The 26,803-nt window shown below is 49.0% G+C and overlaps 2 protein-coding genes across 17 annotated transcripts in view; one reads left to right on the top strand and one right to left on the bottom strand.

Moving 5' to 3' along the window:
- STARD9 (StAR related lipid transfer domain containing 9) overlaps positions 1-11,342 on the top strand; it is a 118,234-nt gene extending 106,892 nt beyond the window's left edge. For 7 of the 12 annotated variants that reach the window (XM_044925146.2, XM_044925145.2, XM_025295832.3 and 4 more), the window contains 7 exons: positions 7,755-7,872; positions 8,013-8,134; positions 8,335-8,399; positions 8,570-8,772; positions 8,904-9,001; positions 9,213-9,371; positions 9,830-11,342. In XM_044925146.2, coding sequence (XP_044781081.2) covers positions 7,755-7,872; positions 8,013-8,134; positions 8,335-8,399; positions 8,570-8,772; positions 8,904-9,001; positions 9,213-9,371; positions 9,830-9,931 — 867 coding nt within the window. In that variant the 3' untranslated portion in view covers positions 9,932-11,342. Of the gene's footprint in view, positions 1-7,754; positions 7,873-8,012; positions 8,135-8,334; positions 8,400-8,556; positions 8,773-8,903; positions 9,002-9,212; positions 9,372-9,829 lie in introns of those variants that run through there. The other 5 variants (XM_025295833.3, XM_044925144.2, XR_006542867.2 and 2 more) reach the window with 4 other exon arrangements.
- A 1,801-nt stretch (positions 11,343-13,143) lies between these two features.
- CDAN1 (codanin 1) lies at positions 13,144-26,001 on the bottom strand. Of its 5 annotated transcripts, XM_025295841.2 has the most exons (28): positions 25,842-26,001; positions 25,122-25,609; positions 24,705-24,908; positions 24,342-24,511; positions 24,099-24,212; positions 23,938-24,016; positions 23,402-23,522; positions 23,114-23,223; positions 22,560-22,649; positions 21,566-21,641; positions 20,834-21,039; positions 20,411-20,531; positions 20,137-20,283; positions 19,872-20,038; positions 19,398-19,485; positions 19,063-19,152; positions 18,820-18,874; positions 18,476-18,609; positions 18,289-18,392; positions 17,859-18,017; positions 17,440-17,503; positions 17,193-17,271; positions 16,860-17,008; positions 15,590-15,697; positions 15,398-15,461; positions 15,055-15,236; positions 14,692-14,799; positions 13,144-13,939 (listed from the first exon to the last, which is right to left on the bottom strand). In XM_025295841.2, exons 1-28 carry the CDS (start codon positions 25,929-25,931, stop codon positions 13,814-13,816), a joined length of 3,693 nt encoding a protein of 1,230 aa, XP_025151626.1. In that variant the 5' UTR covers positions 25,932-26,001; the 3' UTR covers positions 13,144-13,813. The 5 variants fall into 5 exon arrangements, 4 of the variants coding, with proteins under 4 accessions (XP_025151626.1, XP_025151629.1, XP_025151627.1 ...); XM_025295844.2 differs by lacking the exon at positions 17,859-18,017; XM_025295842.2 differs by lacking the exon at positions 19,063-19,152.
- Positions 26,002-26,803: the final 802 nt, after the last annotated feature.

Raw genomic sequence — 26,803 nt, 5'->3', positions numbered from 1 at the left:
AGTCCGGCATTTCACATGGTGTACTCTGTGTATGAGTTAAATAAGCAAGGTGGCAATATACAGCCTTGACTTACTCTTTTCCCAATTAGGAACCAGTCCATTGTTCCATGTCCAGTTCTAACTGTTGATTTTTGACCTGCATACAGATTTCTCAGGAGGCAGGTAAGGTAGTCTGGTATTCCCACCTATTTTAAGAATTTTCCACAGTTTGTTGTGATTCACACAGTCAAAGGCTTTGGCATAGTCAATGAAGCAGAAGTAGATGTTTTTCTGGAATTCTCTTGCTTTTTCTGTGATCCAGCAGATGTTGGCAATTTGATGTCTGGTTCCTCTGCCTTTTCTAAATGCATCTTGAACATCTGAAGGTTCTCGGTTCACGTACTGTTGAAGCCTGGCTTGGAGAATTTTGAACATTACTTTGCTAGCATGTGAGATAAGGATAATTGTGCGGTAGTTTGAGCATTCTTTGGCATTGCCTTTCTTTGGGATTGGAATGAAAACTGACCTTTTCCAGTCCTGTGGCCACTGCTGAGTTTTCCAGATTTGCTGGCACTTTCACGGTATCATCTGTTAGGATTTGAAATAGCTCAGCTGGAATTCCATCACCACCACTAGCTATATTCCTAGTGATGCTTCCCTAAGATCCACTTGACTTTGCATTCCAGGATGTATGGCTCTAGGTGAGTGATCACACCATCATGGTTATCTGGGTCATTAAGATCTTTTTTGTATAGTTCTGTGTATTCTTGCCACCTCTTCTTAATCTCTTCTGCTTCTGTTAGGTCCATACCATTTCTGTCCTTTATCGAGCCCATCTTTGCATGAAATGTTCCCTTGGTACATCTAATTTTCTTGAAGAGATCTCTAGTCTTTCCCATTATATTGTTTTCCTCTATTTCTTTGCATTGTTCACTTAAGTAGGCTTTCTTATCTCTCTTTGCTATTCTTTGGAACTCTGCATTCAGATGGATATATCTTTCCTTTTCTCTTTTGCTTTTCACTTGTCTTCTTTTCTCAGCTATTTGTTAGGCCTCCTCAGACAACTATTTTGCCTTTTACATTTCTTTTTCTTGGGAATGGTTTTGATCACCACCTCCTATACAATGTTACGAACCCGTCCATAGTTCTTCAGGCACTCTATCTATCAGATCTAATCCCTTTAGTCTATTTGTCACTTCCACTGTATAATCATAAGGGATTTGACTTAGGTCATACCTCAATGGCTTATTGGTTTTCCCTACTTTCTTCAAATTAAGACTGAATTTTGCAATAAGGAGTTCATGATCTGAGCCACAGTCAGCTCCTGGTCTTGTTTTTGCTGACTCTATAGACCTGCTCCATTTTTGGCTGCAAAGAATATAATCAATCTGATTTTGGTATTGACCATCTGGAGATGTCCATGTGTAGAGTCATCTCTTGTGTTGTTGGAAAAGGGTGTTTGCTATGACCAGTGTGTTCTCTTGACAAAATTTGTTAGCCTTTGCCTTGCTTCATTCTGTACTCCAAGGCCAAGCTTGCCTGTTACTCCAGGTATCTCTTGACTTCCTACTTTTGCATTCCAGTCCCCTATGATGAAAAGGACATCTTTTTTGAGTGTTGTTTCTAGAAGGTCTTATAGGTCTTCATGGAACTGTTAAACTTCAGCATCTTTGGCATTAGTGGTTGGAGTATAGACTTGGATTACTGTGATATTGAATGGTTTTCCTTGGAAATGAACAGAAATCATTCTGTCATTTTTGAGATTGCACCCAAGTACTGCATTTTGGACTCTTTTGTTGACTATGAGGACTGATCCATTTCTTCTAAGGGATTCTTGCCCACAGTAGTAGATATAATGGTCATCTGAGTTAAATTCATCCATTCTGGTCCATTTTAGTTCACTGATTCCTAAAATGTCAATGTTCACTCTTGCCATCTCTCGTATGACCACTTAAAATTTACCTTGATTCATGGACCTAACATTCCAGGTTCCTATGCAATATTGTTCTTTACAGCATCAGACTTTACTTCCATCACCAGTCACATCCACAACTGGGCATTATTTTCACCTTGGCTCAGCCTCTTCATTCTTTCTGGAACTACTTCTCTGCTTTTCTCCAGTCGAATATTGGGTACCTACTGACCTGGGGAGTTCATCTTTCAGTGTCCTATCTTTTTGCCTTTTCATACTTTCCTTGGGGTTCTCAAGGCAAGAATACTAAAGTGGTTTGCCTTTCCCTTCTCCAGTGGACCACATTTTGTCAGAGCTCACTACCATGACTCGTCTGTCTTGGGTGACCCTACATGGCATGGCTCATAGTTTCATTGAGTTAGACAAGGCTGTGATCCAAGTGATCAGTTTGGTTCAGTTCAGTTCAGTCACTCAGTTGTGACTAACTCTTTGCGACCCCATGAATCACAGCACGCCAGGCCTCCCTGTCCATCACCAACTCCTGGAGTTTGCCCCGACTCATGTCCATCGAGTCAGTGATGTCATCCAGCCATCTCATCCTCTGTCGTCCCCTTCTCCTCCTGCCCCCAATCCCTCCCAGCATCAGAGTCTTTTCTAACGAGTCAACTCTTCGCATGAGGTGGCCAAAGTACTGGAGTTTCAGCTTTAGCATCATTCCTTCCAAAGAAATCCTAGGGCTGATCTCCTTCAGAATGGACTGGTTGGATCTCCTTGCAGTCCAAGGGACTCTCAAGAGTCTTCTCCAACACCACAGTTCAAAAGCATCAATTCTTCAGCGATCAGCCTTCTTCACTGTACAACTCTCCATTCCATAAATGACCACAGGAAAAACCATAGCCTTGACTAGATGAACATTTGTTGGCAAAGTAATGTCTTTGCTTTTGAATATGCTATCTAGGTTGGTCATAACTTTTAAGCATCTTTTAAATGCTTAAAAGACGTTTAAGTAAGCGTCTTTTAATTTCATGGCTGCAGTCACCATCTGCAGTGATTTTGGAGCCCCCAAAAATAAAGTCTGACACTGTTTCCACTGTTTCCCCATCTATTTCCCATGAAGTGATGGGACCGGATGCCATGATCTTCGTTTTCTGAATGTTGAGCTTTAAGCCAACTTTTTCATTCTCCACTTTCACTTTCATCAAGAGGCTTTTTAGTTCCTCTTCACTTTCTGCCATAAGGGTGGTGTCGTCTGCGTATCTGAGGTTATTGACATTTCTCCCAGCAATCTTGATTCCAGCTTGTGTTTCTTCCAGCCCAGCGTTTCTCATGATGTACTCTGCATATAAGTTAAATAAGCAGGGTGACAATATACAGCCTCGACGTACTCCTTTTCCTATTTGGAACCAGTCTGTTGTTCCATGTCCAGTTCTAACAGTTGCTTCCTGACCTGCATATAGGTTTCTCAAGAGGCAGGTCAGGTGGTCTGGTATTCCCATCTCTTTCAGAATTTTCCACAGTTTATTGTGATCCACACAGTCAAAGGCTTTGGCATAGTCAATAAAGCAGAAATAGATGTTTTTCTGGAACTCTCTTGCTTTTTCCATGATCCAGTGGATGTTGGCAATTTGGTCTCTGGTTCCTCTGCCTTTTCTAAAACCAGCTTGAACATCTGGAAGTTCATGGTTCACGTATTGCTGAAGCCTGGCTTGGAGAATTTTGAGCATTACTTTACTAGTGTGTGAGATGAGTGCAATTGTGCGGTAGTTTGAGCATTCTTTGGCATTGCCTTTCTTTGGGATTGGAAGGAAAACTGACCTTTTCCAGTCCTGTGTCCACTGCTGAGTTTTCCAAATTTGCTGGCATATTGAGTGCAGCACTTCCACAGCATCATCTTTCAGGATTTGAAATAGCTCAACTGGAATTCCATCACCTCCACTAGCTTTGTTCATAGTGATGCTTTCTAAGTCCCACTTGACTTCACATTCCAGGATGTCTGGCTCTAGGTGAATGATCACACCATCGTGATTATCTGGGTCATGAAGATCTTTTTTGTACAGTTCTTCTGTGTATTCTTGCCATCAGTTTGGTTAGTTTTCTGTAATTGTGGTTTCCATTCTGTCTCCCCTCTGATGGATAAGAGGCTTGTGGAAGCTTCCTGATAGGAGGGACTGGCTGTGTGGGAATCTGGTCCTTGCTCTGATGGGAGGGACCATGCTCAGTAAATCTTTAATCCAGTTTTCTGTTGATGGGTGGGGCTATGTTCCCCCATGTAGCTTGGCCTGAGGCTAAACTATGGTAGGAGTAATGGTGGTAAACTCCTTCAAAAGGACTTATGCCAGGACTGTTGTATTCAATGTAAGAGTTAGAATCAACAAATTGGATGAACACCTAGGCAAAGTACTGAATGAAAAGCACTATGAAACAGTGAGGTAAAACACATTACTATTTGTATAAGTTAAAACTAAAATTTGTATAAATTAAAACTACATACAGTAAAACAATCCTTTTATAAGAATACATACAAACAAAAAGATGTATTCTAAAGAAGTCAGGATAATTTAAGGTGGGTAGGAGAGGGAAATTGGGGATGAGAGATTAAAATATTTTTAGAATTACCTAATTTTTTAAAATGGAGTATAATGATCCTGTGAAAATGACAAGGCCTGGTGTTTGGCAGGATAAGCTGTTTGAAAAATTTCTTCTGTGGAAAGTGGTCTGTTGAGATCAGAGTTCGGCAAACTCCTTTGGCTGTATCTGGTCCTCCAGTTGTTTTTGTAAATAACATTTTACTAGAATATGGCATCTCTTATTTTTTTATGTGTTCTCTGTGGTTGCTTTTATGGTATAGTGATAGAGGTAAGTAGTTGCATCTATTAAAATGGTCCACAAAGCCTTAGATACTTACTATACCCTTTACAGAAAAGTTTGCCAACCTCTGTTTTAGATTTTCCATCTCTTCTGAAGTCAGTTTTGATTTGAACTTGTTAATTTCTGCCCTTTAAAATAATTAATTCCTTCTTCCACTGATAATTTCGTAGTTTTTCCTTGTGTCATGGTCAGTAATTTTGTAGGATGTGTTTGTCTGCTGTTTTCTCTTGATTAGATTGTGGTTATGCATTTTTGGCAAGAATACCACAGAAACTGTGTCCTCTCGGTTGGGGTTGCCAGACAAAGCAAAGAAAAATGCAGGATACTGGCTATTCTAGAATTTCAGAGAAACAACAAATAGCACTGTGGTGTATATTCCATGCAATGCCTTATCCTCAGTATTTCAGAGGGTACTTGATGTCATTATGTCTTGTTAGTGATGTTAACCTTGAAGTTATGGTAGTGGCTAGAATCTCTCCACTGAACGTTAATATTTTTCTCTTTATAATTAATAAACATCATGGGAAAGATAGAGACCATGCAGATATACTGTTTTATCTCAAATTTTTGTCCACTTATTTTAGCACCCATTGGTGTATGCCTAAAAAAAGTATTAATGTGGTGTTTTAATGGCAATTTTGTATTTCCCTAATTTCTTCTACATTTATTGATTCTTCTGGTATTTCTTTAAGGTAGTATTATTGTTTCTCTCCCTATTTAGATTTATCCAATTATTTATTTTGTTCAGTTTGGACTCATAAATATTTCATTCTATGAGTTATAATCCAGTATTATCATTATTAATTGCCCAGATTGATCCAGATTTTATTTTTTGAAGTTCTTTTTCTTTCAGATTGAGTCTTATGCCCTTTTAACATGCCCATCCTTTCTGAGCACTTCCTTTAGTTCATTTATTCTTTTGTTGTTGCTGTTGTTATAACTTGTTGACTTTTAGTACATTCACAGAGTGGAATATCCATCAACACAATCAATTTTGGGATATCTTCATTACCCCAAAAAGGAACCCTCTACCCTTCTTAGTTATTACTTCCCAAACACACGATCCCCAACTCTTTGTAAGCCATTAATCTACTTACGTCCTGTCTCTATGGATGTGTGTATTCTGGACATTTCATATAAATGGAATTATACAATATGTGGTCCTTTGTGACTGGCTTCTTTCAGTCATAATGTTTCCAGGGTTTCTTGATGTCCTACAGTTGCTATAACAAATTACCATAAACAGAGTGGCTTAAAACAACTGAAACTTCTTCCAGAGTTCTTGAGCCTGGGAGTGTGAAATCATGGTGTCAACAAGGCCATGCTGCTTTTGAAAACTCTAGGGGAAGAATCTAAAGTTCCATGCCTCTTTCTGAGCTTCTGGTAGTGGCTGGCAGTCCCTGGCTTGTAACTGGATCACTCCAGCCTCTGCCTCTGGCATCACATGGCTTCTCCCCCTGTGCCTCTCTGTCCCTATGTCTTCATGTGGCCTTCTTATAAGTACACCTGTCATTGAATGTAGGTCCCACTCTAATCCAGTAGGATCTCATTGTAACTCAATTACATCTGCAAAGACCCTATTTCCAAATACAGTTACACTTATAGAGAGCAGGAGTTAGGACTCCAGTATATCTTTTTTTGAACCCACGCACGGTTCATCCACACTGTAGCATGTATCAGAATTTCATTCCTTTTTATGGCCAAAAATATCACACAGGATGATTATCATATTTATTTGTCCATTCATAAGTTGATGGACATTTAGTTTGTTTCCACTTTTTGCCTACTATGAATAATGCTGCTGTGAGAGGGAGGTGCTCAGCAAGATGTGGACTGGGACCTGTTCGCTAGACCCAGGCACATGGATCTAGCAAAGGCTGGCCTTGAGTGGGTTCCGAGGGGATGGAGGCAGTAGATGGCAAATAGCGACAGTCCTTTCAAGTCTATGAAGAGCAAAGATGCCTATAAAGGAAGGTTTTAAAGGTGGGAGAAATCTTTGCATGCTTAAATGCTCATATGAAGAACCTAGTGAAGAGGAAGAGGTGGAGGCAACAAGTGAAGAACGAGGTGATCAGTAGTGAAAAGTTCTTAAGAGGGTGGCAAAGTATCTCAGTCTGAAGCAGACTGGATGTTGCAGGAAGAAGAAAGGAGATGAAGAGTACCTCTGTTTACGTCTTCTTGTGTTTAAAGCAGCACAAAGTTAGGAACTGATGATAGAGGTAGGATGGTAAGTGCCTGTTAGATCCAGCGGAAGTCAAGGGTCGTGTCATTGAGGAGCTGCTTGCAGTAAAGGTGGGGTCTGGCTCCCAATTTCCTGATGATGGGAAAGATTGAAGGCAGGAGGAGACAGAAGACAACAGAGGATGAGATGGTTGGATGGCATCACTGACTCAATGGATATGAGTTTGAGCAAACTCCGGGAGATGGTGAAGGGCAGGGAAGCAAGGTGTGCTGCAGTCCATGGGGCTGCAAAGAGTAAGACACAATTTAGTGACTGGACTGGAACTGGTTCCACATTACAACCTTGGGCTTAGCCATTGGACGTGGGGCTGGGGCCAAAAGTCAAGCTTTTCACAGCCCATCACTTTCCCTCCCCATCCCACCTCCCAGTTGGGCTTTGTTTGCTGCTCACACTAAACGCAGCTCCAGCCATGGCCTCATTCCAGTTGCTTCAGTGGGCAGAAGGTCCCCTCACCCAATGACCCCTAGTACCTCTCAGGCCCCAGTTTATACTGATCCCTGTTGGAATTCTTTTACAAGCAACCTTGAACTTGTGACTTGAAGGGCAAGGAAACTCTCCAGGGACTGGTTTCTATTGCTCTTGACTTCTTGGGGGCATCCAGCTTCCTGTAATCCCAGTGGGGATGACCTTTTCACTGGAGCCTTTATGTTGAAGACTGTGCAGTTCAGAGGCAGAGATGATTCTGCACTGGCTTTCTGGTGTTCTGCTCTCTCGCTCCTTTGGCTCTGGTCCTGAGCATCTTCTCTTCTGCAGGGCAACACAAACTTGCCTGATTCCAGAGACTCCTGGGTAGGGGAAGTGCGGGGCCGCTCTTCAGTGAGGAACAATCAGCTGAATCTGGCTGGCTCTACCTGGAAAAGCTTAGCCTACAGTAAGTGGTGGGGCAGGTACCTGCCTTGTGTGGGGACTTCAGGGCTGAGGTCTGCTAGATCCTGGGGGGTTGCTGTCCCTCAGGATGCTGGTGCTGCCCCAAGGCCTTGATGCTCAGGAGCCTCCACCTATTCATTGTAGGCTGCAGAGCCGCCTTGGGCAGTTGCTGCTGTTCCCCGTCCAGCCTGTCCAGCCTGGGGACCTCCTTCTCTTCCTCATACAAGGATTTGGCCAAGCACATTGTGGACCTCTCTATGGCTGATGTGAGGTTTCCTGCAGCAGACTCTGCTCGGTGGGGAGGGAGGAGGAAGAGGGGAGGAACAGGGCAGATGAGGACTTCTTCAGCAGCTCTCTATCTTTACAAAAGGGGCAATTCAGGGAACGCTGGCCTGAGGGACTCATCCAAGGGCCTGCTTTGTACCAACTGTGCCCACTAATCTGGGTGTGGTCACTGTGTCCCCAGGTAATGGCTGCTTGCTCAGATAACCTGAACAACCTCTTCAGCTGCCAGGCAGCAGCTGGCTGGAAGTAAGTTGCTTTGCACAGTGTCTTATTGTTGCAGCCCTGGTGGCCTTGTCTCTTCCTTTGCCTTCTCCACCCTGGCTTCCTTGAGTGCCTCACCTGAACTCTTCTTATGTGACCCTAGAACCCAGTTTTTACCCCATCCTCTTCTTCCCCACCCTTGGTGTCTCCCCCAGCCATCAGGGCGAGGAGCAGGAGGTGCAGCTGTACTACAAGATGTTCTCTTCTACCCGGCATGGCTTCCTGGGGGCTGGCGTGGTGTCCCAGCCATTGTCTCATGTGTGGGCAGCTGTGAGTGACCCCACCTTGTGGCCCCTGTACCATAAGCCCGTCCAGACAGCGAGGCTGCACCAGCGGGTGACCAACAGCATCAACCTGGGTGAGCCCCGGGAACACAGGCAGCGCTCTTGGGAGGCTGGGTACTCAGGCTTGGTCTAGTCGGGTGTCAGGCTGTACAATGATGGGGTGTCACAGGGCACCTTCTGACTTTCTGCATCCCTGCCCCTCCAGTGTATGTGGTGTGCAATACCACCGTGTGTGCACTGAAGCAGCCACGGGATTTCTGTTGTGTCTGCGTGGAAGCCAAAGAGGTGCCTGCCTTGCTGGTGGTAAAGATGTGGGAGGAACTTGGGCTGGCATGTTGTGAAAAGCAATCTCTGTGGGCATCCCGTCCTCTGGGTGGGGAGGAGGGCAAATTGGACATGGTGTGTGGCAGTGGGGAGGGCCTCAAAGGCTGGTCTTTCCACGGTACTGCCTGCGCTGGAGCCTGTCCCTGGTGGAGCCACATTACATAGGCTGAACTCACACTGCTGTTTCTAGGGGCAACTGTCTATCATGGCAGCTCAGTCTGTGTATGACGCATCCATGCCGAGACCCAGCAGGGAGATGGTCCGAGGGGAGATCCTGCCCAGCGCCTGGATCCTGCAGCCCCTCACTGTGGAAGGGAAGGAGATCACCAGAGTCATCTACTTAGCCCAGGTGATTCACCTCCTGCAGCTGGTCTCACAGCATGCCTTGTTTTGACCCCAGCCTCATGGGAGCTTACTGTAAAGCTGTTCAACATCCTTTAGGACCCAGGACCTGTGGCCTGAGGCTGGAGGTTTAAGGGCTTCTTGGGTCACAAACCAGTGGTGAATCAGAGGAAGGAATGAGGCAGAGCTGACCAACCTTCTTGAAAGCTGCTATTTTCAGAGCCTGGTGGCCTTCATCCTCTGGCTGTTCCCAGGGTTCTCGGGACATAGATGAGTCATTATGAGGCAGAGCAGCAGCCTCAGTTTCCTGACTTGGCATTGGGAAGTGAAGCTTTTGTCTAGATCTGAACAGCAGCGTACAGGACTGTGCACAGCTCAGTTCAGTTTGTCCCATCACCGCAGCTACTTATGGCTGAAGTATGCCCCAGTGCGTACCTTTAACTCTTCCCTCTCTGGTTATTTCAGGTAGAACTTGGTGCTCCAGGATTCCCCCCTCAACTTCTAAGCTCCTTCATCAAACAGCAGCCACTGGTTATAGCCAGACTGGCTTCCTTCCTTGGTAGTTAGCATCTCACAGTCAAGATGGCACTCCAGGATGCCCCAGAATTGCTGGGGCAGTTCTTGTTACTCTGTATCCTGATGCAAGAAGAGCCAAGGCTACCTGCTGTGGCCGACTGAATAGATGGCATTCCGCCCCAAAGTTCCAGTGAAACCTGGTCGGCACTTGGTCACAGCTGGCACCTCCGCAGAGCAAGGGCACTTGAGCTTCTGGCTCTGGCCGTCCAGTGTGAATGAAGCTCAACTCACCTTTTTGGATTTCTCACCTTTTTTTTCCTGTCTCTGGGACCCTATGGCATATAGGCTACTCAAGGATCAGGATTGGGTACAGCCAGTAGAGCTGGGAAATGGCAGTGCTCTGACATGGTGCTTACTTAGTTTGGTGCAGCCCTTGGGCTGGTAGAGAAGCTGCCATCAGCCAGCTGAGTGAATCTGCCTCCAGCACTGTGGGATGGAGTGTTAGGAAATACCAAAACAGAAAATGGTTTAAAAAAACATCTACACAAACCAGAACAATGATGTAGAATTGTTTCTCCTCCTTGAATCTTTACAGATTGCTTTATTATTAATTTTTGCCTTACCCCACCCCCTTCCTTTCCCTCGCAGGAGAGGACGTTCGTTTGGGTCTTGGCCCAGTTAGGAGTACTGACCAGTGCTGTGTTATGGAGCCATCACTCCAGAGCTCAGTAGAATGAGAAACAGCACTGTAGAAGCTGGCTGGATAGATTTGGGGTCCGGGTGGGGCCCAGATCCTTGAGGAAGACTGGGGATGGGGCTTGGGCATCTCTCATTTCAGAGATGAAAAACTGTCTTTTGAAGACGGGAGGGATGATAGTGGACTTCCTAGAGGAGGTAAGTGATTTGTTAGGAGGAAGCTCAGCTCCATTCCTTACCTCACTTGAAGGCTTGGTTCCAGCCTTCAGGCTCTTGAGCATTCCACACACTGCTGTAGCCCCTTCTGTTCTAGGGTGGGATGGAGACTGGGTTCAGTTTTCTGACTGAACTTGAGCTTTTATTCTTTATGGTTACTTGAAAGTGGTAGGGGTAGGAGAGATTCTTGGCTTCAGTTCTGGTGCCCAGAATCTTTGGTAGAAGAGGGTGACCATATGGGGATTGAGATGATGTGGTAAAAAGGTAAATTTCTGCATAGTCCAGCAGAGATTTATTTTTCTGAAAGTATTTGAGGATTTTTTTCCCCTCTTACCTCAGATTAAGTTATTTATATATTATTGAAGGTTTTTTTTTAAAAAAAATTGCTTTTAAACTTATTTTTCTGGTTAATATTTTGTTAACACTTGATATATTTAACACCCTATTTATGTACTCCCATATCTTTTCATATGATTAAGACCACTGATTGAAAAGTTCAGAACACTTGCAAATTAAAAGTCCGGTGTGTACTTTTATTCAGTGAAGACTACCCTGGGATAGCCTAAGTGTGTCATTTGAGCTCAGAATTCAGCCTCGATTATGATGGCAGTAACTGCTCATGGCCCAGTTTCAAGCTATATAGTTTACACATATATACTGTTTCCTATGAGCTCAGCACTGCTTTGCATATAAAGAGCAACCAGATTAGTTGCCCAGCTATTGCCAGCTGTAGCCCAAGTATGAACAGGAGGGACGATTCCAGAACAGTCACTGGCACACCCAGCGGTAACCACAGAGCCCTGGAAGGAAGTTCTTTAGCAGGTGTTTACCTCTGGAGCTTCTGAGGCAGAGCCAGCAGTGGGAATCTGAACATGTGGGCAGGCAGCCCCACGGAGACCATATCCCCTGAACTAGAGAAGCCACAAGCCAGGCATGTGAGTCAGCAAATCAAAGAATATTAGCTGACGCTGGTGTTAAGATATTTGGTTCTCAGACTTTATTGTGCATTAGAATCTCGGAAAGGATTTGTGACACCCCAGGCTGGCCCCCACTCAAGTTTCTGATTTAGAGGCCTGGAGGGGCCCACATATTTGTATTTCTAGGAAGTCCCAGGTGATTGTGAGGCTGCTGGTCTGGAGACCACACGTTGAAAACCACTGTTGAGATAACTAGTAGAAAGCAGGCATATGGAAAAGAATCTAAATACTAATGAGTTCACTAATTCATTAGCTGCCTGTCTCTAATTCCTTTCTTATTGCCTGCCTAAAGTAAGCTTTTAAGGTTCACACAGACCAGCGTTGTTTCCTGAATTGGGCCTGTTGCTGTTTAGCTGAGTAGCCTTTAACTCAGCATCTTCCAGGGCTCCAGGCTTTCCTCCCTGCTTGCTTGTCTATCTCACCTCACATGGAGCTGAGTGTCTGAAGTAGCTGCTTACCTTGGGACTCAGCTTCCTGGAGCAGTGCTTTTGTTGAGCCATACCTGATGGGTGCAGAAAGGTTAAGACATTTCTTAAAACTTTTTTGGTTCCCAAGTATTTAGAACTTTCAGAATTTCCTATAGTATGTTAGATTCAAAGGACAGATGAAGAAAAAAGGTTCAGATGCAAAAACTTATTGACTTGGATGAGCTGAGGGGAAGGGCAGGTCACAGCCTGACTCGGCAGCAGTGTGACTGGAGTCGTATGTGGTATGGGAGACATCCCATTTTTACCCTTCTGTGCTGACAGGACCTATTGTAACGGCACACAGCACACCTCTTTAGGCCCAGAGCCTCTTACCTAGGTAGCTTCCTTGGGTTGGAGACCTCTTTGACAGCTGAGAACTTTTCCTCTAAGAAATACACACACATGCACAGACAGATTTTGTGTCACTTCAAGAGGGTTCACTGAGTTCCCTTCTCCTTTCCCTGGCAGAGACTGAATCTCTCTGCACACACTGCCAAAGTAGAAAAACCATGAATTTTACAGGAATGAATTTAATGCACATTATCAAAGTAGTGCTTTCTTAGAATCAGTGCACCATTTATAAATGTAGAATGCTTCTGTTCTGAGTTAACTCAAAACATCCCCAACTCCCACCGCTCCACAAAAACAAGCATCCCAAGGGCTGGTGAGTAGAAATTTCACACATCCTAAACCTTTAAAGGGAGCTGCACAGAAGTCAATACTGTTGGCAGTGAGTTAATAAGGGCCCCAGGCTCTCTGGCTTGCAGGTCTCACATACGGGAACATTTAGTCTCTGCTGAGTGGCCAAGCCACTAGGACAGCTCTACCCTGTCAATACCCACCTCCAAGCCCACCTGAGACTTCGCAGCCTTCTATAGGGATGAATAAGGTGAAAATTACAAGAAGCCCTCAGTAAAGAAACAGTTTATTTTAAAAAGCTCTAGTGTTCTGCCCGTGCTTGGCCCCTGGATGGAGCTAGAGTCAAAAGTTACTACCTGCACGGGACTGAAGGCAGGCAGGGTGCAAGGTAAAAGGCAGGTTTCTGTCGGGCGAGCCCCACATCTGTTGTACATTTTTAAGGAGATGGCAGTCCAGCTCCTGGTGGTAAGAAAATGTAGACTCCCAAGATTCATGTTAACTTTACTCACAAGTTAAGTAGAAGTCAGTTGCCTTTGTCATGATTTTCCAAACCACAAAGCTTTAAGAGATACTGGGGTAGCAGCAAGTGGGACTCGAATCTTGTGGCAACAAGTCCCCATGGGTCATTTCACTTAGTATCCAAGTAATAAAGCCAACTCTTCTTCTCCAGGACTGGAGTCTCTAGGTTTTTCCACCATAATCCAGTGACCCCTCCTTCTTCCTCTCGGACTTGGGATGGTGAGCCATCTGTGGGATGCCAGGCAGCCACACTCTTCCTTCATATGTGAGCAGGAAGCCTGATGACAGACCGAGCTACTTTCACAGCAGAACGGGTCACAGTGGGCACTTGGGGTGGCTCTGGGGCCTCCTCCTGAGGCACAGTCAGGCTGGGTTCCAGCGCTCTGGTGAGATGCCTAAAGTAGGGACACTTTCCAGCCCTAGCTCTGGGCCAGCACAGTTCCCCGGTTTGGTTGTACCAGTTCACAAGCTCTTAGCTGGGGTTCTGGCATATGGGGCTCAGCTAAAAACAGGTTGAACAGTGTTGCTAATTCTTCAGAGAAATCCTGGAATAAGCAGAAAGGTGACTGAAAAAGCAGACACACAATTCTAAATTGTTCACCCTTTTTGTTCACCCTTAGCCCTTGGTATTTTATTTTTTCCCTAGGTATTTTATTTTTTCCCAGCTGCCTTCTACATGGAAATGGACTTGTCCTGTTAGTACTCTAGGATGCTCAAGTTGAACAGGGCGAGCCTGTATTGGGAGGCTCAGAACCACTAATGAGTACTTCATATGCACATTTTTTCATCTTGAAAAACCCCATAAGGTCTAAGTTATTCCCATTTTATGGATGAAGAAACTACTTTGCCCTAAATCACATTAAGAACTGACTAAGATTAAAATCCAGATTATCCTGATTATAAACACCCACAGTTGGGAACTCCCTAGCAATCCAGTGGTTAGGACTCCGCAGTTTCACTGCCAGGGCCTAGGTTCAGTCCCTGACCCTGCAAGACAAGCAGTGTGGCCAGAAACAACCCCACCATCAGAGGGGTTCGCCAGAGGTATGCCATGCTTTCTCACTATCTGCCATCTTCCCTTCCTCCATGGACACAGTCCTTCATATAACAGCTACTTAAATGTGAAGGAGGTGCCCCAGAGCAGCCATTTCATTTCAGGGTGGGCCTCAAGACATCTGACAATATTCACTGAGCTTTGGAAGATCCTCAGGATGCCAGGCCCTATCACCTGCCCCCCTTTCAGGATAAAAGGGACATGACACCTATTCTCTCCAGATAGAACATGAAGGCTTCTTACCCCTGGCCACTGGGTCTCACGGAGGCTGCCCAGGCAAGCCTGTATCTCCATCCGTCTCATCAGACCTTTCTCTACCAGCTCCCGGAGCAAGAAGAGCAGCAGGTCCCACTGCAATACACATGGAGAAAGAGCTCAGGGGTATAAGAGGACTGTACAGCGAGCCTGATACAGAGGACAGAGCTGCTGAGGGAGAAGGGGAGATGAGACCGAGGAGTCTCTCTGAGTGTACAGGAGAAAATAAGCACAGCCCCAGAAAAGGGGACTAAACCAGCTAATAACATTTGGGGCAGTGGGTGTAAAAGATGACTGCAGAGGCTTCTAAGAAGCCTGCCGGCCAGCCCCCATCCACCTTCCCTGGCTCACCTCCCTCGGCCGAGTGTCTGCCAGAAGCGCCACATTTCTTGGCCTCAGCAGCAGCTGCAGGGGAACTGGCACCTGAAAGTCATCCTTCCACAGGGAGAGCAGCATGAGCAGGAGCCTCCGAGCCTGCCCCCTCTCCAGCTGGTGCTGTGCCGGAGGCCCCAGGATGGGAATCTGATCTGCAACTGGGGGAAGAGAGAAAAGCCAAGCTTTAGAAGTGGAGGCAGGGTCATGTGTCCCTGGGAGGAAGAAGAGCAGAAAAAAGCTGTTTTCTAATCTTGCTTGTACCCAACCCAGAGAACTGGGGGATCTGGCAACAGAGGGCTGTGATAAAAAGGAGCCATACCAAGGAGGGACGCTAACTCCACAGAGCACTTTGCCAGATGCTGCTCAGCCGGTGGGCACAGGAACTGTGGGGGAAAAACAGGAGTCCCTGGACATTAGCACCATAATTCAAGCAGCAGCCCTGGGCCACTGCAGCTCTGATTACCAGTCACCGGACGAGGATACGAAAGAAGAGCATCATGCCATGTCTCACCTGGCGGCACCGCAGCATCTGGCCCAGGTGGCCTAGAAGCTGCTCCAGATACTCGGGGGCAACTCCCTCCTCAGGGTCCCGGGGCCCCACAGCCAAGGAGAGCACGTCCTGGAGAGAGGAAGGGTGGACGCAACGTAAGGCTTCAGGCCAGGCCAGGGCCAAGGAGGCCACAGAGAATGTGGCTTGGGATGGGGATCAGCCAGTGGAGAGAGGCAGAAAGAAAAGGAAGACAGGGCTCTGGGGTGAAGTAATGGGCCAAGGTGCCCTCAGACTTGGGACTTGGGCAGGGCAGGGCAGGACAGCACAGCTGGGAGAAGCAACCAAGTGGACAACAGAGGGAACAGATGGAACAGGTAAGCCAAGGGAGAGTGTGCTGCCAGAGCTCGAGATGCCGTACCAAGTCAGTTCTGAAAGCATTTATGTCCTACTACGTACACGTGGTATTTTCTGTCCCTCATGATTCTCCGTTCATTTTCTCAGGAGAGTCGAGGCCTCAGGACAGAAATCATCTGTGTATTGAAAACCAGTAGCTAATGGCTGCTGAGAGTTTCCTTCTCCGTCTTATATACTCTCGAACTTGAGTCAGTCCTTTTTTGTCCCTAGTTTACATCTTTGTTACAACACTACTACCCCAGCTCTGGGCCAGTTACTAGCTTAGGTTCCGGTCCCAGTCACTCCAATTCTGCAGCTGAGCATGAAAACAGCCCCAATTTGTGAATGAATGAACGTGGCTGTGTGCCAATAAAATTTTATTTACAAAAACAAGCAGCAGGTTGGATTTGGCCCACGAATTGCTCACTGATTCCTGTTCTAGACAGTATAAATTCTTTTTATCAAATTAAGAGCACTGATAGATTATTCTTACTGCCTGTAACCAAACAAGCATCATCTCCCCCAAAGGAAAGTGTTTCTGAAATACTGTCCCAATACTGGGATGACTGTTCCTTAGAACTTTCCTACTGCACTAGATAGCCATTCCCTACTCCACTCCCAATATCATCTATGTACCATGTACTCAGTCAACAATTTTCACATCTGCCCTCTTCCCTTTGACCCTTTTGGGTGATTCAAGTATAAAAGTCAGAGAAAAGCAATTACCAAAACTATTCAATTTGGCCCTTCCTAACTCCATTCAGTAACAAAATGGAAACTAGCTGGACAACACAGAAAGCTGCTACACAAATACTGGAGCTGAGGAAGAAAGAAGGGCAACTAGGAAAAGAGCAGGGAGCAGGAGGAGGGGAGCCGAAGGGAGTAGGGAGCTGTGTACTTTTATCTCGGAGATGAGGTGGGAGGGGAGGGGAGCATGGTGCTCACAGGCACGGGAGCAGCCCCTCCGCTCCCCCCGGGCAGCTGGCTCAGGACCCTGGGCGCGAAGCGTGCGACTCACGGCCGCTTTCACCTCCCTTCTGATCAGTGCTGCAAGTCAGAGGGAGGACAGAGAAGGGGTCACCAAAGCAGCCCTGCATAGGCTCACCATGCTAACCCCTGCCCTTCCCTGTTGCCAACTGGGCCTGAGTCCTCTCTTCCCCCAAGTGGCCTCCAACTTCCTGCCAGTCCACTTGAAAAACCTGGTCAGTCACTCCCCTTCCCTGGACCTTACCTGTGATGTTGGCTGACAACCATGCACAGGCTTTCTCTGTTGCAAGGCTCACAGCAATGTTCTCTGCACTGCTTAGAACCTGTGACACAGAAGTAGTTTTGCGTCAGGGGCAAGTTAGGACAGTGGTGAACGCCCAAGTCCAGGACTGGCCCGCCTGCCGCCTCATATGCATGTTGACACACACAGCCCCACAGCACTCCTCTCCCACCACCCCAGCTCACCACCCCCAGGACTACTTCCTACGTACGGCTGCCGGGGTCTCCTCAGGAAGCAGTGCCCTCACGGCACCTGGGCTCTTCTTTTGGCAGAACCTGAAAGGAGACAGAGGTCAGTGATGTCTGGAGACATCAGCTGGGTCCCTGAGGGCACCAATCCACTGAGCTGGGAGAGCTCTGCCACAGGGGAGGGCTTGCTCAGCTCTGTGGGCCCAGCCCAGATGCCGGGAGATTGGACACCCAACCACATGCCCTTCCAGTTCAACTCTAAACTTGGGTCCTTAAACCTCTAAAAACCAAGATAAGAGCCTACAAAACAGGCAAAAATAGAATGACAAAAGCAGGGTGGGAGAGGACATGGAATAAACAATATAAGAAAAAAAAAAGGACAGGAAAGTAAAGGCTAAGAGAACAGTGGAGATGAGAGGATCCAAATAGACTGGCATCTTACTCCCGCCCCTGGGTCAGCGCCTGGGCCCCGTGAGGGCACAGCTGGGAACACAAGATCTCCAGCAGCTGGGCTGGGTCGCCCCCTTCCCGTCCCTGTGCCACCAGCTGCTCTTGAAGAAGCGATTCTGCCTGGCGCACCAGCTCTGCCACCAGCGTGGCCCTGCAGCAGGAACAGCAAGAGGTAGTTGGAAAGGCTGAATTGGAAAGGGGCTGCAAATTCAAGCAAACCAGGTCAGAATTAACTTGAAAGAATGTTAGCCATTTCAGCCTCCCCCATCCCCCTGGGCCCCTGTCCTCTATTACCCGCTGTCCCCACCCCTCAGCTGACTTTCCTCAGTTTGGCAACAAGGTGTTAAAAGGGGGAAAATGATAAGGAAATGAGCCTGGGACCTGCAACACCTTCATTCCCAACCCCCTCAACTCAGACTCACTTTATATGCTTGACACAGTTAGAACCAATTCTCTCTGCCACAAACTCCACGGTCCTGCGCAGGGAGGGCGGCTGGTTGTGGAAAAAGGCTTGGGCCAGCTGTGCCTGTGGGGAGGAGGGAGCAGTGCAGGGAAGGGCTCCCTTTCCCTTACCCATGGGGTGGCCCCTGCTTCCACCCTGCCCCTTACCTGCAGCCCCTGTGTGGTCTGGGGAGGCTGGGCTCCCAGGCCCGTGGTGGTGGTGGGGGTGATTTTCCTGACGAAGCCCCCACTCCGTCCACTGCTGCCCGACACCCATGAAGCGAGCAGTTTGCGGAGCTCTCCTGCATCAGGGAAGCCCAGGTGCTTAGTTCCAGAAGTGTCCCACCCACCCAAGCATCCAGACTAGCATTTGTGGAATAGACAGAACAAGGTATCAGGGCCTGCCTAAGCACAGAACAAAGTACGAGGGTGCTGGGCCCATGGGGTGCCTTTTGGGTTCTCATGAAGGGGCAGGCCAAGGACTAAGGACCCTCGGGGAAGAGTATGCTCACCAATATAAGGGCAGCAAGTGTAGAGCAGCTGCTGGTCCACCACAGGCATGCTGTCCTGGGGGAGAGAACAGGTCAGTCTGGGGAAGGCAAGCTTCTCTTCCTCCCAGAAATGGGGCGGTCGGGTTAGAGAATTACGTGAGACTTCAGCTTCTATTCTGGCTTGTGTTTCTGGGCCTGCCGGCAGGCAGGCTACCTCCTTTACTCTTGTGGTCCCCATGGCTCTGGCTGGACCCCAACACTTACCAAGCCATGCTCTGAGGCTACTGTGTCCACCTCTAAGACATCCAACTGACCCTCTTCGAGAAAGAATAGGTCCTCAGGGACTGTGGGAATCTGGCAAGAGATGAGGGCAGTGCCAGCCAGCACTTTAGGGATTCATCACATCTCCGACCTCATGGTCCCAGGGTTTAGACAACCAGGTTCAAAGCCACCTTCCTCTATGGCAACCCCATCCTTCCTCCTCTGGGCCTTTAGTGTCTGGCCCCGCTCTCTGTCAGAGTCCTACACTTTCCCTTTGCCCATTTCCAGCCACAGTAGTCACGCCCCCTTTCCCCAACCTGGACCCTCATTCCACCAACCTGGAAAAGCCAGCCTAGGACAGCAAGCAGCAACAGCTTGTTCAGGAAACACATCTCTCCTTCACTTTCCTTTGACAAGATCAAGCTCCTAAAAGGTAAATGAGGGTGTGAGTGGAATCTATGCAATGAAAGAAATGGAATGGAGTTAAAAAAAAAAAAAGCTATCACTGGGAAGGTGATTCTCAAAAGGAGACCTAAAAGGGACTGCTGTTGTGTAGGCAACCAGGTCTCATCACCTCTCCCAGTCTGTACTCACTCTTAGCTGGGCCACAGTAGGAATAGAAAAGGGCCAAAGTGCAAATAACTGCCCACTGTCTGTCCTTGTGGATCAAGGCCTGGCCTCTCCCCTGAGGGTCAGCTACAGCTATGGAAGCACACAGGAAGCACAAGCTGCTTGGCCCTCTTCAAAAAGCAGCAGCCTCAGCAACATTCTCCCTGCACCCTTTCCTCAAGCCTTGCCCTCTCTTGACTCACCGATGCAGGTGCAGCAGGAGAGTGAAGACGCTGCGGTAATAGTCCAGCAGGGGGACAATGTGGTCAGCAAGAGAAAGGAACTCCACCAGCCAGGGCACTGTGAGCACTGCTCGGCGTGCCCGCAGCCCCTGCTGCAGCAGAGCTCGCACATCCAGGACTGGGGGCACCTGGGAGGGCCAGGGTCAGTCAGGGGCTGGGGAAAGCCTTCTAACACCATTGCCGTGCGGCTCCTCCCAGCTCCCTCCTTACCAGCGCCCCCATTCACCTGGCTCCTCAGGGACAGGATGGAGTCCTGGAGCTCACGGGTCGGGGGTGGTTCAGGCCCCCGGTATGGCAGGAAAGCAACAAAGCCCAAGAATTTGGCCAGAAGCCTTAGGCTGAGCAGCACCACAGCAAACTGCCTCCGTTCACCCTGCAGGCCATCAAGAAGTAAGAGGTCCTAAGCATTAGGCTTCTAGAACAAAACCACATCTGTTACAGACTTCTTGAAAATACCCTTTCCCCTCTAGAGCAGAGCCTCCCTTCTTCTGCTTTCTAACCTGCCAGTCCACGTCTGACTCCCCGTCCTCGTCACTAGGCTCAGGCTGAGGAAGGGTGAGGCTGTTGAGTTCTCGGATCTTCAAACTCAGACTGTCCATGAGATGCTGATTAAACTGGAAGCTATGAAGGGAAGGGGGAAAAAAGGTACTGGAAGAGGTGCAGGAAGGATAATAGAGGTGGTGTTCCAGACAGAAAGGCTTGGCAGGGCAGACATAGGAGGTCAAGGAACAAGGAGTTTACCTTCGTAGGTGAGAGAGTGAGAAGGGAAATGGAAGCAGGAAGCGTGGGTTAGAAGGAGGCTGGGCATCCCCCAGTCCCACCCGCTGACATTCCAGGCCAAGGAGAGCAAACTCTTGCCCTTCTGGGAACACAAACCTCTTCAGGCCTCTGCCCCCACTCTTGGCAAGACAGGGGACCTTTACCTGCTGGCACTCAAGATGAAGTCCCTGAAGAAGCCCTGACAGCCTGGGAAGGTAGGGGGTGGGCAGGGGCCCCCACTGCTCTGAGGGGCCACAAGCCGTTCCTGTAGGCGCCGCAACCGCCCCAGCTTGTCAGCTCCAAGCATATTTAACACATCCGGAGCCTCACCCAAGACAGTGCCCCCAGCACCACCAGGGCTCTGACACATCTGGGGCAGGGGGAGGAGGAGAGAAATCGATAAACCAGTGAGTTTTTCTGGAAAGAAGGGCTGAAGAAAATGAGGAGGAAGCAGTGAACAATACGGGATGCCCACCCTATACTGTGTGCCATAGATATATTTTTTGAGGTCTGCATTATATTCTTATTTTTACAGGTGAAGAAACTGAAATTTTAAGATTCAACATCTGCATAGGGTCACAAGAGCTAGGATTTGAAACCAGATCTAACCCTGCGCTCTTTCTACTACACCACAAAGCAAGGGCAAGAAAGCAGGGAGGGACTGAAGAAGGGCCAGGAGAGCCGGGTGTGTGAGGGGGCCCACGGAGGCAGGAGGTGTAAGGCATGAGAGCGCTCTGGCTCCCAAGCTTCTACCACCACCCAAAGAGCAGAACTCTTGTTTACTCTTCAGCCAAGGACCTGCCTGTTCTCCTGGCCTGTCCCAAAGTGCCAGCCATTCCTTGGCACCTATAATATATACTGTCCACTGGAGACAGATCTCCTGCTGGAGCAATTACCTGGAGAAGTTGTTTTTGGAAAAGTCGAACAAAATGGCTGTGGCTGCAGGCCGCAGAGAGTTGACCCATCATGGCTCTGAGGAATAAAAGGCAGGAATGGAGTGTGATGGGAGGAAGAGGGGGAGAAAGATCTGAGAGAACAAGCCAATCCTTGAGACTTTCAGCCCTTTACCAGGGGCTTGAGCAGCCTTCTGCCAGAGCTGGCTGGCACAAGGATATGGGGAAAGGTAAAGGATACTTTCCTTAGCACCAAGATCCCTCAAGGCTAGAGATACACTTACTGAAACTGTCAGTCGCTCAGTCATGTCCGACTCTTTGCGACCCCATGAGCTGTAGCCTGCCAGGCTCCTCTGTCCATTGGGATTTCCCAGGCAAGAATACTGGAATGGGTTGCCATTTCCTTCTCCAGGGGATCTTCCCGACCCCGAGACAGAATCTGGGTCTCCTGCATTGCAGGCAGGTTCTTTACCATCTGAGCCACCAGGGAAGCCCTTAACTTTACACTTAACCAAACATGAAATAAGACCACCCTTCTCATCTTCAGTCTACACTGACTGCCAGTGAGCTTCATGACCAACGTGGATGGGAGATCACTGGACAAGAGGACATTCTTTCTGTATCCTAGTTATCCAGGTACGCAAAGTTATCTGTATTGTCAGATTAGATGATGGAGAAAATAGAGGTTGGAAAGGGTCTAAGCCAGTGACGGGCCAAAACTCACGCAACCTGGAATAAGAGTGTTCCACTTTATCAATCATTTGCGATCACAGAGCAAGTATAAATGATTTCTGAGTAGAAGGAGTTGGAGAAACAAATCCCTTTTGAGTCGAGGCAGAGGTGGCAGTAACTAAGAGATTAAGGAAGACAGAAAACAGCTTTGTGCTCGAAGGAGTTCGGGGTGGGGAGAGAAGCCTTTCTCTAATCAGTTACCCAAACACCACTAAGTTGCTCACTGCTGGAAGCAAGAAAAAGTGACCAGTGTATGAGCACATACCTGATCCTGCTGCCCAAGCCCTTCTCAAAATCCCAGCCAGGCTCCTCATGGCGATCTTCCCACTCTCGAAGTACCTCGTAAAACACATCCCTGGCAGACACATAAGATGTCTGATCACCTGAAGCACAATTGGCTTAACTCATTCTCAGGAGTGCCTTCTCTAGCTCAGAACTGAGGACAGGACCATTCACAGCTCCATTCCTTATCCTCTCCAAGGTTCTCTATGTGATAATCCCACAGACCCGACAGCAGCACACCACAGGCTTCACATGCTTCTGTGGGCAGTTAAGGCTGATCTGGCACTCTCATCTGAGAACCCTGTGACCAAACTCATTGCACCTGCATGAAAGCTGCTACTGTCAGAGGTGTGAGTCCATGGGCATGAAACAGAATGAGGCTAAGTGGCCCTTAAGATGTTTGCTACGCAGGGCCTGGTGGTGCTAAACTACACCTGTTAGGACCAAACACCTAGTTTCTATGAAAACAACATAAGCCGCCTGTCCCGGAGAAAATGCTGCTTCATCCCCTCCCCCAAAGTCCCCTTTTCTCATCACCTCTGTTTTTTGAAAGTATGAAAGGCTCGGTCACTGGAGAAGTTAGCACGATTGTCAGTTTCTGGCTGAAAGGAGACAGCTTGAGCAGAAGGTGGCATCGCCAGAGAGACCTAAAACAGTGATATTAGGGACTGAAAGCAGAGTTTATGCTCAGAAAACTTCATCCCCATATTCTAGTCCAGAATTTTAGGCCACATGACACTACAGTGGTGTGAGCTGGGCCGTCTGAATTATGAGACTGAGAAGGGTCAGATCCAGGCTAGAAGATGTGTAAGATGGGGTCACTACCTTGGCAACACTGCCCTCATAGGCAGCTCGGAGGCGGCCTTGCAGAGCCGGTGAGAAACACAGTAACCGCTCGTTCTCAGCCAACAGCTTCAATGTCCCTTTGTCCAGGTGGGAAAGAATGCTACAGGGATAAGAGCACACACGACTGAGAATGGGACAGACTGCAAGTAGGCAGCTGGCATCTGCACACCACAGTGTGTTACCTGGAGCACAGAGCAGGCACATAAAGAAAAGTCATGGGCCAAGGATTAAAGATGATAAAGGCAAAGGGAAGGGAAAGGAGACCCCACGGAGCAGCTAACGACAGCAAAGCAGAAACAGTAAATAAACCCAAAGGTCAGCTACCAAGACTACTGGGGGCAGTTTGATTCTTTCAAGGGCTAAATTCATAGCTTTGACACGAAACTGAAGGTTACACGTAGGAAAAAGTCTAGGGTCACTACACCTGTGTCAAGCACAAGCATGCTCCCGAAGGAGCCAGAGAATCAAGTGAATAATGCGAATAAGGTTCAAATGCCTCAGCTGGGGAAACTTACTGAAATTGATGTTCCAAAACCTGCACTGCAAAGAAGACACAATCATGGACACTCTGGAACAGAGGGCTTTCCAGGGAATCTAGAAGGACAGCACCAAGCTGTTGGTTAAAAACAATTTCATTTCCAGACATCATTTCTCAAAAAGGGGCTTGTTCACCAACCTACAGCTCCTGGAGTTGGTTCAAGGTCACTGTCTTTGGCAGTCACCATCCTCCGGGCAGTAAGGAGCTGGAGGACGAAGAAAAGCTCCAAGAAGAGGTTTGGTACCAGGTTCTCTGGTTAAAAAGGAAACTCCAGGGTACTGAACGCCAGTCAAAACAAAGGCTCAGTTCTACACACCTTATCAATTCTTTTACCCTGTAGTTCTACAAGTGTCTTCATTCCAGGGCTCTGTTCTCACTCACCTGCAATGCATGAAGAGTAGACAAGGGCAACCAGCTCCAGACGGTGGTGGGAAGATACTCTGTCAGGGTCAGCGGGTTCAGCTGTGAGGTGTCCTGTCCGGCTGGGGTGAGGAGATCCTGATTCTAGGGTGGGACAGGCAGGAGTAGGTGACTGCTGCAGCTGCTTAGAGCTACCAGGGAAAGAGAAATGTCATGAGCAGTCAGCATGGCTTCCCCTCCGCAGCCACACTCAGGTTCCTTAGAGACATGTCCACAGCCCAAGAAACAGACCCAGGGTTCCCAGGAGACAAATTAATCACAGGGAGAAGCCCTGCAAATCCCCTCCAGAGGAAGCTGACATCCCCGGGAGCAGCAAAGCCATACCGCTCCTTCCTGAGCATCTCCCGCTCCTCTTGCAGACTTCTGCACCCTGAGGGAAGCCCATGGCCCCAAGGGCTAGTGTCTAGGACTGAGGGTTGGAAACTGGGAACACAGCTGATTGGGGGTGAGGTGAAGCAAGTCTTGGGCTTGGACAGTGATCGCTCTTCGCTCACTGGAGTTGGGTTGATCCTGCGGGAAGGCTTGGTCCTGTTGAAGAGTAGCCATAGGTTTCCCTAATTCCCATCTTCAAGTATCTCCCCCTCCACCATAACATCTAGTACCCTTTGCAAAATGCCCCTCACCACGTAGATATTTCACCCCCTACTTTCTTGTCATTACCACGCTCTACTACAGAGCATCCAGCCTTAATTTTTTAACTCCCCTAGCAGAGCCATATTTTAGATGAGGGCTGATTCTCACCCTGCAGAGCCGGGGGGAACGGAGCCCACGGGAGGGAACTCCTCCAGGTTGCTGAGGTTTGGCGGATCAGAGCGCGCGAGGCTGGGGCTGCTGGGGCTGCCAGAGCTCCTGGGCCTCCGGCCCCCGGCCCAGGGCAGACACTCCCCGCTGACCCCCTCCTCCGGGCCCCCGGGGCCGCGGCCTCGCTCGCGGGCCGGCCCCGGGCCCCGCCTCCTGCCCCCACGGCGGGCCGAAGGGGCGTCAGCGGCGGTGGCGCTGGAAGCCTCGATCGGAGGGAAGAGCTGGTTGCGCGCTCCGCGGCCGCCCCGCTGCGGCCCCCCGGATCTCCCTGGCAAGCCTGTCGAGGAGCCCGGGGCCTTGGCGGGGGTTGGGGGGCCCTGTGGGAGGACGCGGCTGCTCTGTTCCCTCAGGAAGTTCAGCAGGAATGGCACGAATTCCTTCCGCAGTGGCCGAAGTGAGCTCAGCGCCGCCGCCTCCCTGGGGTCATCCTGAGGGAGAAGTGGCGAGGGGCGAGAGTCAGTCAGCTGCCGGCGCGGGGCCGCGGGCAGCCGGGGCCGCGGGGCGCGATGAGGCTGGCGGGCGGCCGGGGCAGCGGCCCCTAGTTGGAGCGCACTCGGCCCCGGCTGACAGCCAGGCACTCTAGAGGAATGGGACGGGAGGAGCGGTATCTCCCGCGGGAAGCAGCTTCAGGCCAGGCTGGGGGCGTGCCGGCGCTGTTACCTCCGAACTCTGGGCGCTGCGCGCGATCCACCGCACAGTGGCTGCGACCGACAGCTCCTCTCGCAGCAGCGACTCCAAAACGGCCGCCATCCCGGTCAGGGCGCTCTGAGGCGACTGCGCAGGCGCCGGCGCGCCACGGGCGCCCTGGGAAGGGCGGGCCCGGCGCCGCGGGGCGACCGTTGGGCCGCGGGGCGGAGGGGGCAGGGCCAGGGGCGGGATCGGGGCCGCCGCCGCCGACGGCGGGGCTTCCCCGTACTGAGGCTAGACTTGGGCCTTGGCTCAAGGCCGTGGCTGGGTCCGTGGTTCCTGACAAGAGACCCGGTGGCCCGCCAAGTGCAGCGTGCTGCTGTCGGTGAAGCCGGGCCCCGGCTGCCCTGGCCCGAGGGTGACCTGCCGGGACTCGGGGACGCGGCGGGGAAGACCAAGGGTCCGGGACAGCGGCCGGACCCTAAAGGTGAACTATTCTCCGGAGAAGATGCCTACATCTACGATAAGCGCATTCTTTTCTTTCAACTTTTCTAGATTCAATCGTCACTAAAGAAATTACGATAAAGTTTGCTTAACTTCATTTTGACCTTGCCTTTCTCAAAAGCTGAGTTTTCAATCCCCTGCCCACTCGTTTTCCAGCACCCACCAACAACTGATCGATCATTTAAGACTTTAAGACGGAGGGGCTTTTTAGGATCCTCAGCCCACAACCCTTAAAAGTGCCGCCACCCTGCACACAGAATCGCCGTCTTTATTATCCCTTATACGTTACACAAGGTTAATAGTTTAGCTACTTTGCAGTTAAGAAGTTAATAGGCATACATATGATTAGTTTCTGGTAGCTTGTTATTTCTTAATTTTTTTTATTTCAAAAAATACGAGAAGCACCTCTTTGGATGTTGCTGCTCACTGAGAACTCAAGAAAGGGAAACCGAGCTGAGAAAAACAAATGGCACTAATATTCCAGGCCAAAC

This window comes from Bubalus bubalis, chromosome 11, assembly GCF_019923935.1.
Source record: "Bubalus bubalis isolate 160015118507 breed Murrah chromosome 11, NDDB_SH_1, whole genome shotgun sequence".
Taxonomy (NCBI): Eukaryota; Metazoa; Chordata; class Mammalia; order Artiodactyla; family Bovidae; genus Bubalus; species Bubalus bubalis.
Note: the sequence above shows the minus strand (reverse complement) of the source record. Positions and strands in the feature narration are given on the sequence as shown.

What these genes read in the sequence shown, in the direction of transcription:
- CDAN1 (XM_025295841.2), bottom strand. Translation starts at nt 25,931, where the DNA reads ATGGCGGCCGTTTTGGAGTCGCTGCTGCGAGAGGAGCTGTCGGTCGCA. An exon ending in GAGATGCTCAGGAAGGAGCG is followed by an intron (nt 24,512 to 24,704) that starts GTATGGCTTTGC and finishes TTTCCCTGGTAG; the next exon opens with CTCTAAGCAGCTGCAGCAGT. An exon ending in GTGAGACCCAGTGGCCAGGG is followed by an intron (nt 13,940 to 14,691) that starts GTAAGAAGCCTT and finishes TGCTTATTCCAG; the next exon opens with GATTTCTCTGAAGAATTAGC.